Source organism: Nothoprocta perdicaria, unplaced genomic scaffold (assembly GCF_003342845.1).
Source record: "Nothoprocta perdicaria isolate Ctin4 unplaced genomic scaffold, notPer1 scaffold_113, whole genome shotgun sequence".
In the NCBI taxonomy this organism is placed as follows: Eukaryota; Metazoa; Chordata; class Aves; order Tinamiformes; family Tinamidae; genus Nothoprocta; species Nothoprocta perdicaria.
Window position 1 is genome coordinate 1,929,637 of NW_020454239.1, and position 25,204 is coordinate 1,954,840.

The 25,204-nt window shown below is 35.2% G+C and overlaps 1 protein-coding gene across 2 annotated transcripts in view; it reads right to left on the reverse strand.

The window, feature by feature from the left end:
* Positions 1-25,204, reverse strand: part of VPS13C (vacuolar protein sorting 13 homolog C) — a 70,680-nt gene that overhangs the window by 34,315 nt on the left and 11,161 nt on the right. For both annotated transcript variants that reach the window (XM_026052722.1, XM_026052717.1), the window contains 34 exons: positions 22,527-22,584; positions 22,072-22,199; positions 21,128-21,234; positions 20,276-20,447; positions 19,286-19,348; positions 18,602-18,737; positions 18,062-18,156; positions 16,668-16,810; positions 16,117-16,309; positions 15,854-15,968; positions 15,366-15,502; positions 14,807-14,933; positions 14,231-14,348; positions 13,642-13,771; positions 13,204-13,279; positions 12,079-12,218; positions 11,409-11,562; positions 10,934-11,010; positions 10,729-10,788; positions 9,571-9,724; positions 9,180-9,296; positions 8,534-8,637; positions 7,907-8,074; positions 7,022-7,326; positions 6,685-6,832; positions 5,715-5,823; positions 5,264-5,394; positions 4,292-4,448; positions 3,460-3,539; positions 2,822-2,881; positions 2,511-2,670; positions 1,429-1,542; positions 782-885; positions 433-600 (listed from right to left, as the gene is read on the reverse strand). In XM_026052722.1, the coding sequence (XP_025908507.1) occupies positions 433-600; positions 782-885; positions 1,429-1,542; positions 2,511-2,670; positions 2,822-2,881; positions 3,460-3,539; positions 4,292-4,448; positions 5,264-5,394; positions 5,715-5,823; positions 6,685-6,832; positions 7,022-7,326; positions 7,907-8,074; positions 8,534-8,637; positions 9,180-9,296; positions 9,571-9,724; positions 10,729-10,788; positions 10,934-11,010; positions 11,409-11,562; positions 12,079-12,218; positions 13,204-13,279; positions 13,642-13,771; positions 14,231-14,348; positions 14,807-14,933; positions 15,366-15,502; positions 15,854-15,968; positions 16,117-16,309; positions 16,668-16,810; positions 18,062-18,156; positions 18,602-18,737; positions 19,286-19,348; positions 20,276-20,447; positions 21,128-21,234; positions 22,072-22,199; positions 22,527-22,584 (4,308 nt within the window). The remainder of the gene's footprint in view (positions 1-432; positions 601-781; positions 886-1,428; positions 1,543-2,510; positions 2,671-2,821; positions 2,882-3,459; positions 3,540-4,291; positions 4,449-5,263; positions 5,395-5,714; positions 5,824-6,684; positions 6,833-7,021; positions 7,327-7,906; positions 8,075-8,533; positions 8,638-9,179; positions 9,297-9,570; positions 9,725-10,728; positions 10,789-10,933; positions 11,011-11,408; positions 11,563-12,078; positions 12,219-13,203; positions 13,280-13,641; positions 13,772-14,230; positions 14,349-14,806; positions 14,934-15,365; positions 15,503-15,853; positions 15,969-16,116; positions 16,310-16,667; positions 16,811-18,061; positions 18,157-18,601; positions 18,738-19,285; positions 19,349-20,275; positions 20,448-21,127; positions 21,235-22,071; positions 22,200-22,526; positions 22,585-25,204) is intronic.

A 25,204-nucleotide genomic window follows, 5' to 3' on the forward strand; every position in this document is an offset into this window, starting at 1 on the left:
AAATAGACAAAAATGACATCTCACAAAAAGCAAGCACCAGAAAAAAGGTAAGATTAAGAAAAACAGTTTAATTGTAACAAATATAAAATCTAGAAATATAAGCCTTAGAATYCTACCATATAAAAGCTTCCAATGGCACTGGGGGGGAGATGGGAAAGGGGGTGACTGTCCTATACTACCACAACATAACTTAACTACTTAGTTTTTAAGATATTAAAGCTATTGCACGATTCACTGCTTGCTTTTGTCATCGTATTTATTTTTCATTTTACTACAATATTGTGCAACTTGGAAGAGACATTTCTTCAGCCACATTCTTCCACGTGCTTGTAGACCAGCTTACTACAAACAAGTGGTCCTTAACAGTATACGAACTTTTTTTTGTTTTTCAACCTTGTAATTTCAATAAGACAATTAAAATTAGTATCTTACCAAGAGAGACATAAAGAATTTATGTAGATAAACTATTCGGATGCAGCCAACTTTCAGAGACATTTTACCATCCACCTTTGACATATCTGCGTAGGCTTCCCCTGCGGTAGCATCTGGATAAAGTGACATTTGAAATCTAAACACTTCATCTCCCATTATGGAGACAGCCTAGAAGGTTTATATGCATATAATGAAAATACAATCTGCACCTCTGATGTAGATGAAATATTAACATTTGATGCATTACATAATACTTGATATTACAGAACACAACAAATAATTACAGAGCATTAATTACATAATGATCGAAACTTTTTTTTTTTTTTAAATAAACTACACAGCTCATCACCTTTCTGTGGATTGTCTTTGGATCAACATTTGTTACTACAATGTCTTCAAGTCTGGAGAACACTTCTATCATTTTGGCCTTCATTGCTACAGATGCATCCATTCCTGATTTTGGGTGAAAAGAGCAGAAAACAGACAATTCATCAACTTTTTGCATTGAGGAAATAATTATTTGAAACTGAACACAAAGAACAAGAATTGATTGGAAATAATAGTYCTGCAGTTTAACAACTAATACTACGCCCATGAAATAAACTCTGATTTTACTGCATGTAAATGAGCTGCTAACATAAATTGTCCTGTAGGACTATGGTGCCAAATTTCTGACACTATTTTCCACTACTAAATTTCTGATACTATTTAGAATTCAACTAATCAAAAATACCGGCTTATGTTACTTACAAGACAAGTGCCTACCTTTTCAGTTTTTCCTGTTCAGAAATTAACTGCCCACCTCAAACTATTTTTGCCCTCACAAGTACTTCAGCTATTAAAATTAACCRTAACTCATATAAGATGAAAATTTATTCGAATATGTTACAGAGGCATATACACATTGTACATACTAGCTTTTCTAAAAGGAAATAGGAATAGTATATATTTCTCACTATTATGGACTAGTCAAAACATTAAATAATAAAAACTTACCTCGTATTCTAATGTCTGCAATTCTACAGGTCTGACCACAAACAGAGATTCTGAAAGCATTTAGCTTTGCAGTGAGTTTTAAATCATAGATATCGCGAGTTTCATTAGCRGACACTAAATAGGGAAAAAGTGACATACAAGCTGAACAAATATCATAACTTAAGCTTTTAAATTCAAGTTCATATCATTTACGTTTTGTACGAATAAAAACTATTAAAAACAATTGCAACTTTAAAAGTTAATGCTAATTACTAGACATGAAATGAAATATGCCTTAACACAGTCCTATCCTTATGGCACAAGAATAACCAATTGACATCAATAAATAGCAAAAATCACAGAATACTTTCTCTTCATAATGCCCAATCTACAATTTGAAGGAGAAAGTGCCTTGAATACGCTGTACATTTCATTATTTGAAATGTTAACTCATTTAGTAAGTGTTCTCCTTTTGCATTTAGTGAGACTAACTCAGGCAAATTCACAAAAGGAGAAAAAAAATAGCACAAAAATCCAAGGTGGTTGCAGAAAGTAAAATAAAAACAAGTCACTACAGAGTCATTTAGGATYAGCAAACCTTGAATTTCACAAACAACCAAGAAACACAGAAGTCGCACACAAACCTAACCAAACATCTTTAAGGAACTTCCATAGAAAAGGCTTGCAGTATTCAAGGCTACAGAGCTCAAGTCTTAAAATTAGTTACTTTAATTAGTGCAAGTCCTTCAGTCCCTTACAGTCCTTCAGACTAGAAGGCAATAAAGTTGTGACACTGATGCTTTGGAAAAGCTTTGGTAGTGTTTAATGTCTATCTACTACTTAGGAAAAAAGAATGCATTTAGTAGAGGAAATGGGTGAGATTAATCAACATAGACATCAACCAAAATACCTGACCTCTTCAAATATTAATACTAGATGAAGTATTTTTTAAAGAATTAGTTTACTACTCTCAAAATACAATTTTGCATGCATTTTATTTTGCTGAATAGGTGGCACTGCATTCACCTGAAGCAGTATCCTTCAAAAGCAAAGGCAGGATGCTGTTAATCTACTGGTGTGGGGCATTTCTAACATCACTTTACCTGGTCTGAGAGTACTCTCTTTCTGTTCTACTCGAGGCTTGGGATCTGATGCTTTGTCAGCAGCTGGAAGGCCACCTGATGGCACACTGAATGCAAGGAAATTCATGATGGAAAGCAAAGCCTCTGTGTGAAGCACTATATCCAAACATGAGAAGAAAACCTAAAACAAGAGTGAAGAGGTAAGGCAAGGTGGACTTAATATCTATTTCCAGTCTTACATGTAACTGAAGAAGCTTACAGTCTCTTTAAAACAAGGTATTCAGTTTATTTGAGAAGCTTAAAAAGATGATCAAGTAAGTTCCTGTACTTACCTTTATGGTTTGCTTGGTGCTTTTGTAAGTAGCATCAAAATCTGGTCCATCAGCATCAGCCTAATAAAGGAAAAAAAGCCCAAGCACATATTCAGTCTTTACTTTAGAAATTGTAATTTCTTTTTTATTTCACAAGAAAAACAAGGAAAGCAATAAACCCTGAGGTGAATGTTTTCTAAAGCATATGATGATGTTGAAAGAACAGGTGTTGGCCATGGTTTGTCAAGTGACACTCTATAACATATTTGGCCAGAAAAAAAAAAAAAAATCAAATGGACATGTATAAATTTCTTGTACTTGCAGTCCACTTTCAAGTGAACCAATTTGCCCCGAGTTATTTTTTCAGAAAAAAATTGCAAAGCTTTTAAGTCCTTCCAGAAAACAACAACACACAAAAAAAAAACACGCATAGCACATGGGTCCTGGGATCTACCAGATTCTCAAGGATTCATGCACTTCATGAAAGACAGTCATCTTTAAAATRTTTGTCTACCAATATAGCCTTCCTGAAATGCTTCTTTTACGACCGCCAAAGGGTCTCTTACCCATTTACAGACACAACAAAAACCTCCCTTTAATGCTGGCTAAGTACAGAAGCCTTATTTTAGTTCCCAGAAAATCTTGAAAGGTATCAAAACCTTAATGTATTCCATTTTTAGAAGATGTTCACCAGTCTCACTTGAAGAATTAATAACACAAAGTGGATCTCCTTTTGAGTCTGCAAATAAAGAAAGAATTTTCTGATACTTCTATTATAACAGTCAAAACTTGATTTCACGTTAATTCTCTACTGTATACTATCCTTGCTGAAACAGCAAAAGCAAGCAACTCTCACATAAAGCATTTTACGAGATAAATCTGCAGCTGCTACCTGCCTTTTTATTTAAACAAGTCAAAACATAAAACCCACAGCACTAGTCWTGAGAGAAAATTCAGGCTAAACTCATTTACATGCCTATTGTTAGCTTTACACAAGATTTGATAAAATATTTCCCTATTTTAATTTACAGCTACATATTAGTTACATACCAGTTACCAGTTTATGTACAAGTTGCCATAACTTCAGCATCACTTGGAAGTATTACCTGACCTATCAAGGAYATTTTTGCTAATTTTCCAGTGCTGCTGGAGCTATTTATAAAGCACATTTGCAGAACTCAAAATTACAGCAAATTAGTAACTGATGAAAAACAATCTAAAGAGATAAAATACTGCCCACGGTACTCAAAGTTGGCAACTAACTCAAATAAATTAGCACGAGCTAATCCGGCAAATGGAAGTAAATCTGGTCTCAGGTAAGGCAGTTTTACTGAATCGAGAACAAAGGCAACAACGCTAAATTAACGTTGGCATAATTTATCTCCCCGTCCTCCTTATTGATTTATTTGATTTTTAAGTTACTTGACTCTGCTACCCTCTTGCTCTACAAGTTGATTGCTCTCACTCCACTGAGTTACACAGAATACTTGCCAGTTATTTCAAGGCACTTCATGGTAACTTTTTTCAGATATGCTGCTGCAGTCAAATCATGATTTCTAATTCTGGTTTCAGTTCCAAGCTGCAGCACAGTTAAAATATGTAGTGGATATCTCTCCTTCTGCACCTGCTTCATCAAAGTTATTACAACCTTGMACAAAGAAACAAAAAGAAATTCACCAAAGTTTACTAAACACTTTACTAAAGTTCATTAACTTTACTAAAGCTGTCCAGAAATTACAGCATGCAGTTATAATTAGGAATTAACTTCTCAACTATACTCCAAAAGCAGTATTACTTTCTCTCAGATTGCTAGGGATAGGCAGAAGTTTCTAGTCTTTGAGTGGAATGCTCATACAGCAGAGCATCCTTTTGGGTTTGGAAGTGGGGTTTCTGCTTTGAAGAAAAAAAACCCAGATACACTACTGCACAAACACATCTACGGAGATTTAGTGAAACCAAAATTATGCTACAGAAAAATCAGTTACATAAAATAAACTACATGTTAGAAAGAGGGAGAGATAAAATAAAGGCCATGCTGAGTTCTTCACATTTAAATACCTCAGACAGACATCCTCAAAGAAAGAGGATATCTGGATAATTTCTTGTGCACAAATATCTTAGTTATTTGCTGCCTTGTGCATTTTTCCCAATATTTTGCTAAAACTAAAGATAAGGTTCTAGGTACCCCTAAACATAAAAACAAACAAAAAAATAGCTTTTACTTAATTTTACCTGAATTGTTACCAAGAAGAATGTCTATATGTTGTTACAAAGAATTAATTAAAGAATTAGGTTAATAAAGGACAGCTAAGAAAAATATGTTTTCCCTTATTCGATTAATATCTCCATCTTTAAACAAATCCCTCAACAAATGGCTAAAATGGCATTCATAGTCCTTCTTTTCTGATATACAGGCTTGAGTGCTAGATTCCATGATCATAATTATTCCCAGTGGATAAATACCTCTTTGATTTCAAAATTAAGCAGCATATTGATCACATCGTCATTTAACGTCCCTTTTCTCTCTTCAGACACTTCTTCTGGAACACTCTTATCCTGACTCAAAACAGATTTCTCTATTTCTTTGGTTTCACCTGCAGCATTCAAGAAATAGGTTAGCTTCAGGATAATAATGCTACAGCTTTACTAGCACAAGAAACACCTACAAGTCTTTTACTCATTTAGCTGGCTTAAAGTGGCCTGATAAGGCAAAAGTTTCTACAAACAGGGCTTTGACATCAAGAGCAGCCAGAGGAAGCAGAACTATGTTCTGGCAACCAACAGATACAGCCATCTGTGAAAAGTGTGCATCATACTATCAAATTTAAGCTTTGATTTTTCAGATAATAAAAAGCCTTTCAATATTCCTGAGAGCTAATACACTTATTCAAGGCAAACAAATTCCATCTCTTACCTTCCTTTTGCAGGACTGTTTTCACGTGGATCTGCTTATCTTCTGCTTCACCAAGATTTTCTGTCAGCACTTTGAGAAAGACATTCAAATCCTCTTGATTTACAACAATCTACAAAATAGTAAATAGCAGTTCTCAGAAAAAGTTGTTTAGTTACGCTGTTAACTTGCTAATATAGCAGAGCAATGATTTCTAGCAAGAAAAAGTGTTTATTCACAGTGCTTTGGCAGCAGCAGCAGTACATAAAGAATACAGCATGAACTGCAAAATGCTTTTCGCCATTTGAAACTTACAACTTCTGAAACCAGGAAAATACCAGCTTATACAGCAGCTTTTTGTTGAAGTTAACTCCATTTCCTAACTTCACTATGAATGACGTGGTCAATTATGGCATTTTAATTCCAGTTTTACAGAGATGTACCTGCTGTTTTGTTTCAAAATATATAAACTGTCATAAAAGGCAATCACCTTGAGCTCACTGAAGGGAAATACAAAGTTACGCAGCCGATGTTACCAGACCAAACACATGTACAGAACTAAGGTACTCTGAAGAGGAGACTCATCAGAAAATGACTTGCTTAGAGAGAAGCTGTGGAATTAACAATCGTAACATTCATGCAAGCTGGTCCTGCTTTATGCCAGGACATAAGCAGCCCTTCTTGACATCCCTCACAGTTGCCCCCTATATGTATCTCATAGTTTAATAAATACACACAGGTTTTGAGGTGTTTTTATAACACCTCCTAACTTCTACATTTATATACAGATAAACCTGCTGACCTGACTGCAACATACTCAATAGCCATTAATGGGCCAGCAGCTTGTTTCTCCTCTGTGTCAGAAATAAACAGGCTTAGTATTACATTCAGTATTACAAGAAGTTTCTTATCACTTTTTTTTTTTTTTTTTTTTTTTTTTTTTTTTTTTTTTTTTTTTTTTTTTTTTTTTTTTTTTTTTTTTGGCAAGACTTACATTCATTTTATCCAGATGCCCTGTGATCTCCACCACAGGTATTTTGTGAAACCAAGCTGCAGCTAGGTTGCGATTAACAGTCAGGCTCAAATTAATAGGATGAAGTATTTGAAGATCAGGATGTAACAGATCTGATTCCATATTGGTCCTGAAAAAAAAGTTGAGGAAACAATTAAAAAAAAAATTATCATTTTATGTGGAGTTATGTTTATATGTTCTTAGGATAATGGGTTAGTATTTTAACATTAAGTCTTTGACTCTGTCACCAATACAATTAGATTAACATCTTACAGAATATTAATACTACTAACTTGTTAAGGCATTACATTCACTTTACCTGGACAGTTTCAGCTGTGTCAGCTGCACGTCCATTCTATCAATGACTGGAGGGAGTGAACTGCCTTCTGCAGATACCAAGCTAAACTGGTTCTGAACCTTGATCAGGCCAAGATCTATTACTATGGCACTAAGAGAAACRGAGGATTGAGGAATGACAATAACTGGTGCTTTCAAGTGAATGTCCATTGACAGCCGAAAGCTCCTCTGAGCCAGGTCTTTTACACTTGTAGCAGCCTTTTCTGCAGCCTGGACTGTGGCAGCACCCAGTGCCTCTTTAGCTGTTTGAAAGTTGTTCAAAAAGGTCTGTAACAAGAGATTGAAGAGAAAGGAAATATGTAGCTCTAAACAACTTGAAACAACTGCTTTCTCATTTTATAACCACCAAAATCTCTATCAAACTGGGCTTCCTGCTGTATTAATTTTTCCTGATACAAAAACCAGTGTCACTCGTCATAATCTCTGTTAGTTCAAATCAAAAGTATTAACAAGATTCCATCTTTTTTAAACCCTGTGCTTTATAAGAAAAGCCAACATTAGGATACCTGACAAAGGTAGAGACATTCACAGTTTGCCTGAGTTGTTCTGCCCTCAGATCACCTAACCTCATAGAAAGATCTACTGCCAAAGTTGGCTCAGATTTCCTCCTGCCTCATTTTCACTGCCCAAAGACTACAAAAAAATGCCTAACAAGCAGAAGCGGGAGCAAAACCACACAATCTTGCACAGTGCTTGTTTTTAAAACTTCAGTCAGTTGGAAAGCTCACTTTATCCCATTTTCCAAATAGTAATGAGAACATTAAGTTCACTTATTTTTTGCAACTTCAGTTATCACTTGTACTGAAGGAAGCAGCATAAAATACACAACGCAGAAAAAATCTCTTACCAGAAGAGACATGAGGAATTTGTGAAGGTACACTATTTGGATACAGCCTACTTTCAAAGATACAGTACCATCCACTTTTGACATATCAGCATAGGCTTCCCCCTCTGTAGCATATGGATATAACGCCAGATTGAAACTGAAAACTTCATCTCCTACTATAGATACAGCCTAGAAAAAAAAGAAAAAGATTATCAAACTATTGCATGACAACAGTTTTGCTATCAGCAGTTTCTAAACGTTCTTAACATAAATCAAATAAGCCCTAGATATATTAGTATATCAGATGCAAAAACTAGACATTCCATCTTCTAACATAAAAACATTCTTCAGCATGTACCTTACTTGCAAAGATTTGAATTTTAAAATGGAGCAAAAATAACCTCTTCAGTGATCACCTCTGATGCAAATCATCACCAAAGTAATTCATCACTTGAAAATTCAAGGGAGATGAAGTATCTTCCTCCTCCCTACATTTAGCACAAGCCCAAAAKAGAGTCTTTATTATGGAAAAAAACTGTCTTTTCAGTATTGAAATTCAGAGAGCTCCATGAAAAGGCATATTGAGAAGAAGGAACTTAGAGCCTAGTGGTTGTAAAATTTACACTTCATGTCAYGTAAGAGAAATACCTTTTTATGAAGGGTCTTTAAATCAACATCTATAACAATTATATCTTTGAGCCGAGCAAAAAGTAAAGTGCGACTTGGCTGAAGTAGAAGAGATGAGTCAAGACCTGCACAGTAAAAGGAGAGAAATGGTTAGTACTACACAATGGAAATAGCACATAATTTTGTGCGAGCATATTATATGACTTGTATATTAGAAGTTTACATAAACTGCATTAAACACAAAACTAAACAAACCTTAGGAATTCCAAAATCAAAAGGAAACAGCTCTAAAATATCTTTAGAAAACTTATATACGCAGAAAAATCTGAAGCTTAGTACAACAGATCAAGTCACCAAAAATGATATTTATCTCCTTCAAAACGTGAATCCATTCAAATAACAACAGAATAAAATATTACGTTTATCTAGTTAATGGCCGATACATACTGCTAGGAAAGACAGACTTGGGAGGGGAGGCGGGGGACAAAAAGCAAAAGCAAACAAGCCATTTTTGTCCAGAAATATATATATTACATAAAAAAATATATATATAAAATACACRTTCAGAAGCTGAAGAATTTCACCTTAAAAACTTTAAGTTCAATTACTAGTACTCGCTGTGAAACTTAATTGTGAGGTCAGTTACAACTAACAAAGCATTTAATACCTTGTATCTTGATCTCCGCAATGTTCTTTTTCTCATCACAAATATTTAAACAAAAGGCATCCAGTTTGGCAAAAAGCTTGAAGTCAAAGATATCCTTATCCTTAGAAATTCTAGCTACTAGAGAGAAAAGAAAAAAAAAAAAAAAAAGGAAAACTTAGGACTGAGTCCTCTAGGTGGGCAGAAATTTCATTTATCCAAATCCAACTCTGAAAGGGCCATATAACAAGAATAGAAAGCTCACTTAGAAGGAAAAACTTGATTTCACGTATTATTTCTTGAAATCAATGCTCCAGCCTGTGAGAAGTACCTTGTCACATTAGTTTTGATTCTCAATCCACCCTTCAAAGTTAATAAAATTAGTACCGAGTTTTCCATAATATATGTACTTTACCTTTCTTAAATCTAGCATAATCTTTTTGCTTTTCTTCATTAGTTGATGTGTCTTTTCTACTTCCATTGCTTAACGGAGTAACTGCTGTCAGAAAACTTAGAGTAGACAGCAGGGCCTCTGTATGCAGCAGCAGGTTTAATGATGAAAAGGTGACCTATTGAAAACATGAGACTCCATGTCACAAGGAAGTAACTTGAACAACAGGTAGAGTGAGAAGAAAAGGTATTAAGCATAAGTATCTCTGAGAAAGGAAAACAAAATCATGTTGTACTAGCAATAAATTTTCAAAAGCTTTCTGTAAAACAGAAGAACCCTAAGCTTAAAAAGAAGCAAAGATGACAAAGGTATAATAGCCGTAACTATTAAACTATAATCTCCTGAGCACAAAAGCAAAATTACACAAAATGAAATTAAAACCATGAAAACAGAGGAAATTGCTTATCTCTTGGATGACAATTTAGAAGAAATACACCTACAGAAGTCTCATCTAAACCAGAATTCAACCTTCTCCAACAGTGTGCTCTGACAAACCCTGAGGCATTCTTGGATGCTCCTGCAGCAATACAATATCCTTTTATAGGCATAAAAAATTAAGAGACAAGTTGCTGCTGTGCAAATGTTCAGGACAGAGACATTTCTCAACAAATTCACTAAAAAAAGTCTGGTAGGCAGATAAAGCCTGCCTTGCACATTAACAAAGGCTATTTTCTAACTGAATAAGCTTAAAGTGGGAAGACTTCAAATCCAATTTTTCCAGATGCCAAAGCCTYAGTAAAGACTTGTTGGGATACAGCTCATGAGGTGGGGAAAATTAAGTTCTGTACAGAGTTCTCCAATAAGGTTAACCCGGGAAACTCAACATATATATTCATCTCAGTGGCACCTGAGTTTTGTTCTTGAAGAACCTAATTGACACCCCAAAACTACAAGGTGGCCCCTGCTGACAGCATTGTCAGCACTACCATACCAAAAAAGCATCAGACAAATTATCTTTGCCAGGAAAGGAAAAGACTTCTAGGCCCACTACACTTGCCATAGTGGGCATGTGAGTTATATGATCACACAGATRAGGGTGACCAGCCACTCTTTTTTCATTTGAATTTCATCTACATGAGCTAACAAATTCAACAGAAAATCAGAAAAGCTAAAGACACTTACTTGAATCATCTGTTCAGTGTTGTTGAATGCTGTCTGAAAGCTTGGACCATTTCTGTCAGCCTGAAAACAATAACAACTCAAGGTTACTAGTAAATCAAACCCGGCACTGCACTCTCCAGAGGACAAAATGGGTCTACTCTGAAGAGTAGATTTAAGACTTCACTGCACAAGAAGGCTTTAAAAATAAAACAAAACTCATATATACCTTGATATATTCCACCTTCAGAAGGTCTAAGCCAGGTTTATCTGAAGAGCTAATTAGATGAAGGGGTGACTTTCTACCTGCAACATACCACACAATTGCATAAGCATTAGGCTATCAAGCAAAAAAGAATTTGTGCCTCTGAAGGAGGAGGTAGCTTGCTACACATTGTTTTAAAGTATGCTGCACCACTGAAACTCACTAAATGGTTTCTCTGAGTTTTCAGTGCAACACGGMAAGACTGTTCCCATTTTGTATCCAAAGATTAAGCACTAGGCTACTTAAGTATCTAACGTCTATCAAGGAGGGCAAAACTTATCATTTGTAGCCCCTGGACAACTGTTGCCAATGGAAAGTTGCACAGTAAATATTGTATCTTTAAAACTACAACAGTATTTAAGTGGAAAAGCAGACAGGAAAGACACACTTTCAGACTAATAGATACAAACAATGGTATTATACTTTAATAATTCATTACCTTCAATATCATAGTAATCCAAACTAATTTTCTTCAAGTAAGATACAGCTGTTAAATTGTAAGTTCTGACTGTAGCCTCTGTCCCAAGATGCATTACATCAAACACAAGGACAGTTTCCTCAGTTTTCTTTTGCCTGGTAAGTTCTATCAAAACCTACACATCCAAGAAAAACACAGTTATTGTATTACAGTTATCTATTGTATTATACACATATTTGTTATTTATAATATACAGTTATATAGAATTTTTTTTCTGTATGTAACTATAGATAAATAGAGAGATGTATTATAACACTTTTATTATATTATAGTTATCTGGTATGCTCATCCCTCAAAGCATGACTAGAAAGGGGGGGAAAAAAATCACTTAAACTATGCTAACATTAATGTTAATTTATTGATTTTAAATTAAGTTAAAGGAATTTTTTTTTTTTAAATGTAGTGAATATCTGGATGCAAAAAAGGAGAGAATTTAACATCATAGAAATCTTTTGGGGTTTGCTGCTTTTAAGTAACTCATYTGACATTTATTTTGTTCCTCTATTGCAATACTTGTTTCAAATCATGATTTAGGGTCTTTGTGATGGAAAATGATGGTACTAAATGTTTTTTTGTTTGTTTGAACTATTCTGTATGTTAAAAGCAAAAGCAGAATTAGAGGGAGATGTACCTCTTTAATTTCAAACTTCAGTTGAATATCYGTCAGCTCCTCTTGAGCTGGTTCTTCACTTCTTATTTCTTCCCCTTTAATTAGAGGCCTGCTAGTAGATTCAGAATGTTCTTCAACATCAAAATATTCCTCTTCAGAGTCTGCAGAACAGGTGTGACCTCCTTCTTATTAAAGGAATCTTCCAGAATCAGGCACACATCTCCTACCCTCTTTCTCATGCCAGTGTAACTTTAATGCAACTGACCAATTTAAACATAATCTTCCAAGTGTATTCTTTTTTTTAGATTTACACTGCTTTCTTATCCACTGAATGAAAAGGTACAAATTAAGTGGAGAAAAGGAAAATTGAAGCCCCTACAAAGGAAACCACTAGGGTACAGCTGCATCATTAGAGGTTAAAGAATCCATGTAAGAAAGAAAAACTATAGACATTTATAATATCAATACATAAATTTGCTTGCCACCCCAGTTCTGTACTTTTATGTAAAAGAAACCTTTGCTAGTGCAAAACATTCAAGGACAGTACTACCAGTGACGTGCAAGACAGACTCTCTCTACCGTATGCTGCCTATTTATGCAAGGCCACCTCCTTTAGACACACTGTGTGTTCCACACTGTGGAGCCTTACATACACCCCCCCCCCCCGCCTTTTTGCCATGCAGCAAGCACAATACAGGCTACCCAAGTATGTCCTACACAAAACCCTGAAGGGCAGTGGCAGATCACTTTTGGTTAAGCAGGCTTTAAGTCAGTTCCAGAACAATAGATTCCTTAATACTCTGCTCCAAGAGGCATTTTGTGACATCTCTGTAGCTAAATAAGTATGCTAATAACTTCTTAATACAGTTATTAACAGCTCACTCTACTTACCTTTATGAGGTTGCAAATGCAGAAGCTTCATAAGGTGAAGTATTCGCCCCAAAATTACGTGATATTTAAGAAAAAGTAATAATTTCAGGTGATGTCAGCACCTTATTCTAGTCTTCTTGTTCAATGGAAGTTAGAGATAAGCATACTAGCCTCTACTGCCTCCAATACATGTTTTAAGGTCAACATTAGCCAGAAATTTTTAATTCATATATTTTGACTTTCTACTTTTACAAACACTTATTTGCAGTGTCTTACCTGACTCTATTTCTGCAAGGAGCTGTGGTGTATTAAGTAAGCCTTTGCTAACAGGGATTGCGGGAATGGCTGACACCTACAAAGGAGAGAGACAAAAAATAAAAAAAACTTTTACATAACCTAGAATGTTCGGTCAATTCCCACCTGAAGCTGTAAGCTTGTTTTTTCACACATTTCCTAGAAAGGCCAGTTTTGCCAATAAACATACTGAAGTCAGCATGACAAATGCCCAGATAGCCTGGTTTAAGTCTGGCCTGGTAAATCATAATGGACACACTTTGCCAGTCCAGCTGAAAACTTGAGAGCTCCTACTTCCAAAGACGACGACAGTCATTAGCAAGAACACATTAATTTTATAACAACCATTTTAATAAKGTTCATTTTTTTACTTTTCTCCCACCTCCATCCCCCTTATAGTCCTATACATAGTCTGCATACCTTTGTGCTTGGAATTGATATAGACGACTTCTCTGGCAAAGGAATACTATCAATCAGATCGAGAATCGCACTGATTTTCTGGTCAGAAAGTCTGACRTGCACCAAAGGAAGCCCACCTGACACTTTGAACCTTAAAACAACACACACACACACACACACGAAAGGGGTAAGGAGGAGAAAATTATTACTGAAATAAAGCTTAGCATKTGGAACTTCTGAGTATTAGCATAATCCGAAAATTTGATTAATCCCAAGTACGTAACAATTCTCAGTTTAAAATCTTMTTTATATCTAGATACATATATAAAGATCACATCACAGGAAAGCCAGCAACTTGGTATTAAAACAGATGCTGGACTCCAACAGTCTATTTGGCAACCAATTGAGATAACAAGAGAATGATTAAAGAATAACAAAAAAAAAAATCTACAAAGCAGTGGGCTTCGTTCATTTCCTTCTTACTGAAGAACTTAAAATTAATACCTTCAAATTCAAAGGCCTAACTGAAGGTTCAGGAAAAACATAACTGTTTTTTTCATTAAGTACCAAGTAATAAAATAATAATAAAAAAGCATATAAGATACATTACTTGGCCATCCTGGTGTCATTATCAACCATTGATTTTGCCAACTGCACATGAATGTCCATAGGCTGCAATACATGCAAAGTTGATGGATGTTGGAATCGAGCTTTCTTCCAGTCTTCACCTGTAAATGTTGAGACAATTTAGATGAGAAAACAGTATTGCTTMTTAACTGTTTTAAGTAAGTTAACACATAAAGTAATTAAGTTAACATGTAAAGATAACCAAGTAGCATCACTAGCAAAGGTTAAAGAACCCTGAAACCCTACACCATTTAGGTGGAGTATTTTAGAAGCCTTTAGAAACAACAGCCTTCAGTATAAAAAAATGGAATAAAAATCTATGTATTTATGTTGCTTGCAGGTATCCACTTAAAAAAAAAGTGAAAAACAACAAGCAGTCATTTTCAAAGAACTAGTATGAGAAATAGTGTAGTAACATATGTAATCTAAAATCATTTAGTTGTGCTAATTTTAATATTTTAGTCAGTGCTAGTTTTGATTTGCACTTTTCTTTAAATAACATACTTATTACATAATCACTATTTTGAATAAACAGTGGTTTATTCAATGTGGTTATTACCTGCTCTGACAAAAAGAAGTTGAACATTTTTTATTTCCACATCAAACTTGTCATAAGCTTTGTCCATCATCTCCTCCAAAGACGGAAAGCTAGACGCTTGACTACTGCCTTGATTTACACTGTTCAGCTAAACACATAAGTGACAAGAAAAGGTAAGTCTACTAGTTACATAAACATGCTATTAATTCCAGTGAAGATAAAAAGATAATTAAGATTAAAGATAATTTTTTTCAGAGATCTAGATTTATTTCAGACTTTGTTCAATAAGGATAAACACAATATGTTTTCATAAATTTTATCGAACCATTTTGAGTTTTCCAAAAAAAGCTGAGCATTTGTTAACAWATGTTTCCTCAGGAAAGTACAACAAAAACACCCCTAAGACTTCTGGACACCAATGGAATTGCTGATGACCTGAAGGACTTGGCAACAAGTATTTTAAAATAAAACCACAAATAAATGATCACGTTCACCCTTCAAAAGAAAGATAGCTCCAGATGACAGCTGTGTCAAGAGTGATTTATTCTTTGGAAGAGAAAGAGTGAAGCCACTTACATACCTGAAATGTACCAAAGTCCAAAATCAGCAAGTCTGATTTCTCATAGTAGAAACCAGTCTTTGGAACCACAAGGTAGGAAGGTTTCAGATTGATCTTCAACTCAAGGACTTTCCGCATTTCAATCATGTGTGCTAATCCTTAAACAAAAGAGATGTTAAAAATGACCTTTCATTCACAGGTAAAAATTTCTTCCATATATAAAAAAGTGCTCTTTACTAAAAAAAAAAAAAAAAAAAAAAAAAAAAAAAAAAAAAAAAAAANTATATATGTATATCTCAACCCATTATTGAATTCTCATTAAACTGATGGTTCCTCCTCACAAAATCCCCAGATCAAACAACACAGAAAATAAAACATGAATAGGATCCTCTAAGACTACATTCCTTTCAGACTTCCATCTTAAGCAGAGTTCTGAAAACCCCAGAGAATTATTTTTTTAATATTCAAGATTTGACCTAAGAGATATGAGATTTRTGTTATCATCCTACCTGTAGCAGTTCTTTCCTTAATTTCTTCCAACTTCATTAATGTGGCTGTTGTTAGTTTTTCAAGATCCATTCCCTTACTTGTCTGGAAGAATTCTATCATTGCATTTATTGTTCTCTTACATGAAAGAAAGAGACAGAGAATTATCAATACATACAAAATTCACTCAGTAAAAAATCCCAAGTATKACATACAAATTGGGAGAACAAGAATAGGAGGGGGGAAAAAAAAGTAATGGACAATCAGGCAAAAAGTTTCTACTCACTGCATCGTATTTTATTTCCACAGGCTGCGATTCAATAGTAAGACTCTGGTCAGCAGCACAATCTTCTGGGTTAATATTAAACTCTATTTTAAGTAGAGAAGACCTCTTATCCCCTATGGAAGCCACAAGGGAAGGTACAATGTTTTCTTGTCTCAAACCCGTAATATACCAGTTTTCAAGCTTTGCTTCCACCCTAGAGTAGACAAATAATTAAATATTATTTCATTGTAGTACAGAATCCAGCTCTATGCAGAAAAGGCATACAAGATGAGAAAGCCTTTCATAAAGGAAAATACAGAACCAACTTCGCTACCCAGGACTAGTGTACCACACACTTAAGAAAAAGTTACATTAATAAATACAGAAAATCAATTAAACAGACTAGTTGTTCACAGTAATATTGATATTCTCTTTTTATAGCCAGTTAGCTCAGAAACAGACAAGTCAATATGCAGTATAATGCGCTGTCCAAGAAGAAAAAAAACAAAAAACAAAAAACAAACAAAAAAAAACAAAGTCAGAAAAGAAGTGATACCAAGCTAATAAATTACTTTATGGCTTGTGCTCCTGGACGCTGCGATATTTTGGTACTCAGATCAATTATCTGTACTTTAAGGGTTTCTGGCACGTTCTTGTCTTCTTTAATTGTAAGAGAAGTACTTAACAGCTTCAGTGTCACAACATGGGCAACATACTAACACAGAGGAAAGAGAAGATGGAGATTGGTTATCTTGATGTGAATAATTTCACAGAACTTCTAATTTAAACTAATCATTGAAACATAGTACTTGCAGSTACTTCAGTAGCCAAAATATACAACCCTATGCAGGAAGCTAAGCATGAAGTCTTTACTTTCATTCAAACCCTATCCATCATTTTGTTAACATAAAACAGTATTTCAAACTATGCAGAATGTATTTAACCTCTATCTCTTGTGAGGAGATACAGCTGGTCTTTAAGCTGTATGAGGAAGTGTGGGTAAACTACACTCAGAGCTGGCAAGATCAAAGAAAATCATCACAAACCCACCAAAAAATGGTATTTTAAAATGTACTGTGCAGGTGCCCTTSTTGTTCTTGCTCCTAAACTGTCAGGCACTGCCCTTGTAAAGAAGAGGTTTTGCCTTTCTGAGAAAAGTACCATTTGGTGGCCTTGTTAACCAGAAACTTAAGAATCAAACAATACTTCCTATCTGAGCTCACAGACTGCACATTTCTTCCTCGTACCGAGAGATATGAAACCACCTTTAAAATTAATAGTTTGCCCAAATTAGGAATGGAAATTCTTCCACACAAGAAACAAGAAATGGGTGAAATAAATAAAAATCAGCAGTACTRGACATTGTTTGGAGCATGTCTCCTCTATGCTGCTAAGAGATGCTTGCTACTGCTCTCAAACTCTCAACTACAAAGAGAATGGGATATTGCCACTCCAGTAATTCTGAGCTTTCTTGTTTGATTCACATGCAGGATTAGGATTAAATTTAATAAAAATATACAAGGTTGAAGCAGGGTTTTTTTGTGGGTTGGGAGTAGGTTTCATGAGAGAAACAAAAATAAGAATGGGGAAGAAAGAAACAGTGAAAAAACAATATTCTACTTAAAATAAACATTCCTAATGTAATAAAATAAATGCTTCTGTAGATGATGAGCAACTCTAAACCAAACCAGCAACGCCTCCAGTCCTRCCAAGATTTAAGTGATGATAAGAGCACACACAGAAAATGAGTATATTGAGAGTAACTTTTAACATTTGGCATTTTCTTAGTTTTCTCCTTCCAAGCTTTCTTTCATGACGATCATTTTGTTTGTGAGCCTCTGTGTATATTCAATATAGACTGGACTTTCACTGATTCATATCCSATGAGTGATTGCTTTTGGTAAGGCTAACGAAGATCAGAAGTTGTTACTTATTCTTTTACACCAACCCCACTGAAGTTGCCTACCTCTTTTGGTAAGGAAAGGTGATGAGAGCTGTCGCTATATCCAATAGCGGTAAAAAGCTTAGCTTTCTCTTCAGGCGTCATTATTTCATCAATAGCTTAAAGATAAACAAACCCATACATTTACACTTTGATTTACACTGAAACAGTCTTTTTACATGGTGTTAAGTATGTTGCACAGATATCATTTATTGCAWGAGGACCCGTAACTCCCAATAACCAAAATGGCTTTGAGGAATACTATTAAAACTACTGGAACTTCTGGTTGAGACAGCAGGCCATCAGAAGAACACAGTATTTTGACTTTGAAATGTTTAGGRTCATTTCTGACCCTGAACCCCCATTCATTTTTATCTTATTTGCCAACATAATATTCATCAACGTCAGGTAAAAACATACGATGAATCAAGACAGCACGGTAGATTCTCTGCCTTACTCTATTCTACCATGGAACAGGGAGCACAACACCTACTAACTTCCTTCTTACTACATTTAACAATCTTAAAATATATATATAAATAGTGTATTTCTGCTTCAACCTACTTTCAGGAACCGATGATTCTTCATCCTCCTTTTTTCTAGATTCCTTCTTACCCCAGAAACCACTAAACCAGCCTCCACTTTTTTTTTCTGCTTCAGTGGTTTTTTTCTTCAGTAATTTTTGTCCYGATCTTACCATCTTAAAAAGAAAAATAAACACAGACATTAAAACACAGAACATTATTTCTACATAAGTAATATAYGCAGTATACTGACTAAACAGACATTTAACTGAGACACAAGAATATCATATCTRCACAAGATTAAGAATGCTTTCATTTACACACCAGATAGCAGCAAGTTACAAGTCTGAASACTGATCCTGTAACATAGTACTTGGAACTTTTTCACCATGCCATACTTTCTGTTTTTAAATTGGAAGTCTGACCAGAAACATCTCAAAAGCAAGCATCATTTTTCCTATTTCATCTTCATTTAATGCACATCCCAGAGGTATTGACAAATACTGATGTTACACTGTCATAGAGGCTCATTTTAAAGCTAGCCATGTTCTCACAAGTTCTCAGCAGTGCTTTCTCAGAAGATTAGTCTGAGCTTCTACACCATGTGCTAGGTGTTTTTGAATCTCAGTTGCAGATATTACCACAAAGGTTCTCAAAATATTATCATGACAGAATAATCCTGTCTGAAGTGTTACAGTATTACAGAACAGAACTTATTTCTTACCTCAACTTGTGCTTGTTGTCTTGCTAAAATTATGTTGAAGACATCAAGTTTTCTTTCCAGGTCCTATAAAGCATATTAGGAAATCATTTACTTTTAAAGCTCAAATAAATATAAATGAAAGAGTTCACCACTACCACTCCTCTACTAGCCTTTTCAGATTCACTCTCTAATTTCTTTCTTAACATTCTCTTCTCTTTCAAAGGCATAACAGAAGTTAAAAGATTAACCTGCAAAGAAGAAAGAAGATGAAACCTGATGTGCAAATCTTGTTTTTAAATACATCAATTCTGTACTTCAGTAAATGCAGAGTTCACTAATACATAAACAAAAAATGTCAATGTAAATAGCACTTCACTGCTATTTTTTTTCTTTCCACAAAAGGTTGTTTTGCACTCCAGTTTTGAGATTAGAACTACATTTCCACAGASCTCTTCCACAAGTAAAATCACCAGCCATGATTACTGTCATATACAAATACTTGATTTAATAAAGCCCCTAAAACATGCATGCTTATCAGCATCTTTTGAATGTTAGCATGTGGAATATTATGTTCAAAGGAATTTAATGTACTCTAGCTTTATCTTTGAAAGGCTTTTCTTTGAAAGAACTTATCATCACTGAGGTTGGCTCAAGCTTTACACAGAAACTCAACACGAGAGCCTCTATATTTCTTTCTGATACTTACAGCCCTAAAAAAAAAAAAAAAAACCACATATTACAGACTCAATACTCCACCGCATTCCGTGTAAATATTTGTATAGCTACCCATTATCCCCGTTTCTTTCAAAATATACTAAAATATTGGGAGTAAGTCAATGCTCAGGAAGAGAGAGATTTCTTGAAGTCTTAAACAGTCGCACTTATTGCTTAAAGAGCTAGCTAGAAAATAAAGAAAAGGAAACATAAAGGAAAAAAAAAGGAAAATTTCAGTAGTAAAATGAACTAGGTCTATTGAACCAAGAAACATACTGCCACAGCAACACTATGTACCTGAATTTGCCTCTGTGTTTCTTCGGACAGTTTACTCTGGGTCAGCTTGTTCTTGTACACATTTTTATAACTCTTCAGAAGTTGCCTATGTTGTTTTATGTTACTCCACGACCACATGCGAGTGCATCTTTTGATATGAACTTCAAGAACACTGTTACCGGCGTATTTCCACCTACAATAATTTCACACTCATGAGGAATTTCCTACTTCATTTTGTGCATTACAACTTAAAATTACYGAGACAGTTAATCGATATGAAAATAATTGGTTCCCAACCTGCCATGTAAGTAACTTTGTTTATAAAGAAAGTTTAAACATTTCACCATGACTTTTGCAAGATAAACTCACATTTAGTGACTCAAGGACTGCACATCATGGCACTCTACTGATGGTGCATTACTAATTATGGGCTCTAGCAGCATTAAGTACACAGTCATGCAAAACTAAAGCACTCTCATCAGTATCAGTTAGGTATTCTTGAAAACATCCACAGTATTTAGCAGCACAAAACTCTATGAATTGAAATTGCAGTGGAGATGAATGTTTCCCTTCTAACTCATTTGATAATTTCAGAGGTGCTGGTGGGGATGGTGGGGATGTTAMACCTTTCTTAAATTGCCTTCTAACCTCAAGAGGGAAAACTGGCATTTAGCTTGAAGACTATGGCGACAGGGTCAACCTTCAAAGTCATATCATCTCTCCTACAAATCCATTTATACTCGACTAAGCAAAGCACTGTTAAAGTAACAATGATATGTGCAATCTACCTAGAAAAATCACCATTAACCACCAAGAAGGRACTAGAGAGGAGTTCAGTGTCTCCCCGAGAATGTATGAACACATGCAACTTACCATTCTTTAGCATTTTTATGGAGAGGTACATTTGGTCTGAATCTTCGGTATGGTGCGTTGCGAACCATGTAATCTACCGACTCCAGAATATCTATCATGCTGAGGTACTAAYGACACAAAAACACATTTTGCAACAAAAGTTCATATTTTTTCACCCACAATTTTCAAAATATAAAAACATCTACCGGAGTCTTCAGTATTCCTTCAAGTATATCAAAATGCAGGCCTATACATTTCCATCAGTATGGAAAAGCAGACCTCTTTGAGAGCACCAACGTAAGAATTTCAGGTTTCTCAAGGGCAAAACCAGTGTGTATTTTCTGTTAGTCTGCTCTCCACSAAGTAAAAGGCCTTCTCAAGCTGATCTTGTTTTCTTCCATTGTCAATATGTGATTTCTCCAAAATGTTTCAATTTGAGCATTATTTGGTGGTAGTGGAACTTTTACTAACCAGAAGTCATCAGAGCGACTTGCAACACTGACTGCTAATGAGTTAATCTAAAGGAGTTACTGGATACCTCTGCAGGCTTTTCTGCCAAGGCTACAGTTCATTCATTCCCACCTTTGTATCTTGGCATGTCTTCAGTTAGGAATGTATCACTTTACAACCTTATMAGATACAGCAGAATAAGAGCACTCATAAGAATCATTCCATTCTCTATGCAAAAAAAAAAAAATGCTACTTAAGCATACTTAAGTGTTGAATAGAGGCCAAATGACCAGAGAGATTCTGTAGATAACAGAGGGCCAAAGTATTAGTATCTACCACCAGAACCTGTTTGTTACACAGATCTGTTGACACAGTTCCTGCTAAGTAGTTTACTCGCATATAAAGAGAAAATTTTCAATGTTTTTAAACAAATAGTAATAATTTAAAAAAAAAAAAAATTACAGCTCCTATCACAAACTCTAGAATAAGTGAGATCAGATACCAAGGCAGCTTACCTGTGGCTTAGTGAGTTCAATGGCAATTCTCTGTACTTCTACATTCCAGTCGAGCTTGGGAGTTTTTAACTCTACTTCTGCATTTGGGTTGATAAAGAGTCTTGCAGAGGCTGATACTGGTCTAAAAACTTCAAGACAAAAATTGAAATTAGTTCTATGTTTAAGACTAAAGAATGAGAAGGCATTTTAAAGTACTTTGCTCCTTCTGGAAAGACCAACTATACAAACCACTTAACAGGTATAAGGCGTGTGCTCAAGACTCACAAATTCATCATGCAACTCCTACCAAAACTCACATCAGCCCAGCAGTCACCAAAAGGCCTACAAGTTTTAAGTTGCTACATTAGGTTAAAGTTCTTGTAAAATAAAACTATTCAGGTCGCACCTATATGATGAGACCAGTATGCCAACACGCTCACAAGTGCTGTATCTTCATATACTCTTAGCTTACTTACTATACTGGTAGTCTTGAGAGCAGCTACTGCTACGTGGAATTCCTCTTTTCAGCTGATCCTGCAAAGTAAAAACATACTCACTAGCAATTGCTTATAGAGTGTTGCTTGGGGGTGACCAGTTCTAATTCACAGGTACTCTGCAGGTTTGCTTGTTTATTTAAAGGGAAACCTAATGCTGCATTTACTTTAAAAGTAAACATTTTTAATACCAGCTAAGAGATCTAAATTACTCTTATCAAAACAAAGATTAGTGCAGTCTTCATTCAACTTCCCTCAAAATCATGCAGATGAACAAACATATAACTCTAACACACATTTACACATGAAATGCAGCAAATAATCTGCTTCCCCCTCTGCCTCCRCAAACACACACACATACAAAATACACTGGTAGGAACTCTGGCTACTTAAAAGTAGGAATGAAAAAGAATATCTACAACAAAAATATACAGAAGATCAATTCTGAATAATCCCAAACAATTCCTATTTCTCATGGTAGCACCATTCAAGTACCAGGAAAAAAAAAAACAAAAAAAAAAAAAAAAAAAAAAAAAAACACACACAACACACTGACCCAAACACTTTTTGCTTAAACATTTTGTCTAAAGCATATTTCACAAAAGAAATATCTATTGATAACACAAACAGCTACTGCTACCCTTCAAAGCCCAATCTGCATCCATGACATGTTTTACATTCACATTGCTTAATGGAAAAATAAACAGAGAATAATCCTTGTTTTTACCTGGGAAGTACTTTGCAACTACAATTTTTTTTTTTATAAAAGGTACATTTTCTAATCAAAATATTTGCATTTCAACTTATTTCCTGTCTACTGATCCATATTAATAAAGGCTAGCCTTCAATGAGATTATTAAATATGTAACAGTTAATCTCACAAACAACCATATGCTCATTTTWAACATGAAAACTGTTGTATGTAAGGGACAGACTGCCAGGGATTACATGGTTTATGATCACCACAGGGCAGACTATTAGCCATTACGATAAATCTGATTTCTTTATAATACTGCTTAAAATTAACACCAAAGTGGCCTRTTTAGGGGGGAAGACCTACTTTTCCAGGAAATAGGTGAAGCTAAGAAGTACACACACAGACAATGTTCTAATCAAAATCATTTGAAATGTTTGTTTAGTCCACATACTTGTTGCAAAATCCTAAAGAAGTCAGACCTTAAGGGAGCACAGAGAATTTACAAAAGTCATGTTTTGCCCATGGTTCTTCCTCTGTGTTTCTTCAATTCTTCTCAGGGGTGTTATGAGCTTATTTCCTATTCTCCCTCTCTCCCCTCTCTTGAGGTTCACTGCCAGATTCAGGGACAGAGAACTCAGAAGACAGATAGTGACAGATTACCTTTTTTTTTTTTTTTTCTGGCACAAGTTCTACATTGAAGAGGTCAAAGATGTACAACAATCAAATAACAGATTATGCTGGCATGTAGACTGATACCAGTACACAGGCCAAAACTGCCAARAGCTTCCAGATTTTGAAAAATTAGAAGGATGAAGGTGCTTTGACTCAATAGGTGATCATAAAACTGTCTGCTGTGCTGCAATCGCTCTGCTCTCACTAAATAATTAAATATATAAATAAAAAATCCTATGTGGAGGAAATACAGCAGTTTTGAGAAATTCAGTCTTGCATTTACAGAAGGCAGGATTGTCAGCTTTCGTCTCAGCTCCCAAAATCTGATCATGGACTGATGGTGATTGCCTCATGACAGACTAGAAAATGGTACTTCCTGACACCCAAGGGCAACAAAACTAGTCTAGTATCTTCATAAACAGCCTTGCCTTCACAACTGATAGTGAACTGAATTCTCCATAAGAACTGAGGTCTAAACTACCAAACAGCATCACACAAGTCACAAGGTCACCTGTCCATAGATACGTCAAAGACCAATTCACAAACGACCTTTCTGARCGATAGTCTCACATATTTGAAGCAGTTAAGACTTTTACTGCTTACAGTTCAAGAACCATGTATTCTGCACAGTCTGCATTAACAGTTCACTTCACATTGAGAAGTAAGAAAAAAAAAGGTCTACCGACAGGCTAAAAACCAAACAAACCTCAGGGTACGCCTAAAGAACTAAGGTTGCTTCACTATTATATACATAAACACCTTTGCTAAACTAAAAAAGCAAAAGTTAAAGTGCACTGAGGCAAATTAACTCTCTAATATCTAAAGAGGAGATACTATATGACTGGAAAGAAAACAACATATTGGTACTATTTTCTACAAACAAAGCCTCAAGGCATTTAAGAAAGCCAGACAGTAACAGCCAGAGCAAAAACAACSTAAGTGCTTAGGTTTCAAGACTTACATAACACAAAAGATTCATAGAATATTAAACAATTGGCTGGGGTTTTCTTTGTTGTTGCTGTTTTTATAACACAAAACAGCTTTGAATCAACCCTCCACAACAGTACCARTCCCACCAAGTTAACCACGTAAATGCGTATTTTGTTGAAGAAAAGTGAAGATACCTGTAAGAAAAGGAAATGGGTAGCCCTAGGAGTCTTCCATCCTTACAGTTTAAGAGGTGAAGTACAAGGACACGTAGAACCACACACATAACACTTAAAAGGAGTGGATATTAACAGATAACAATTTGCACAGATTTGGTACAAACAGCATTCATTCACACCAGAAA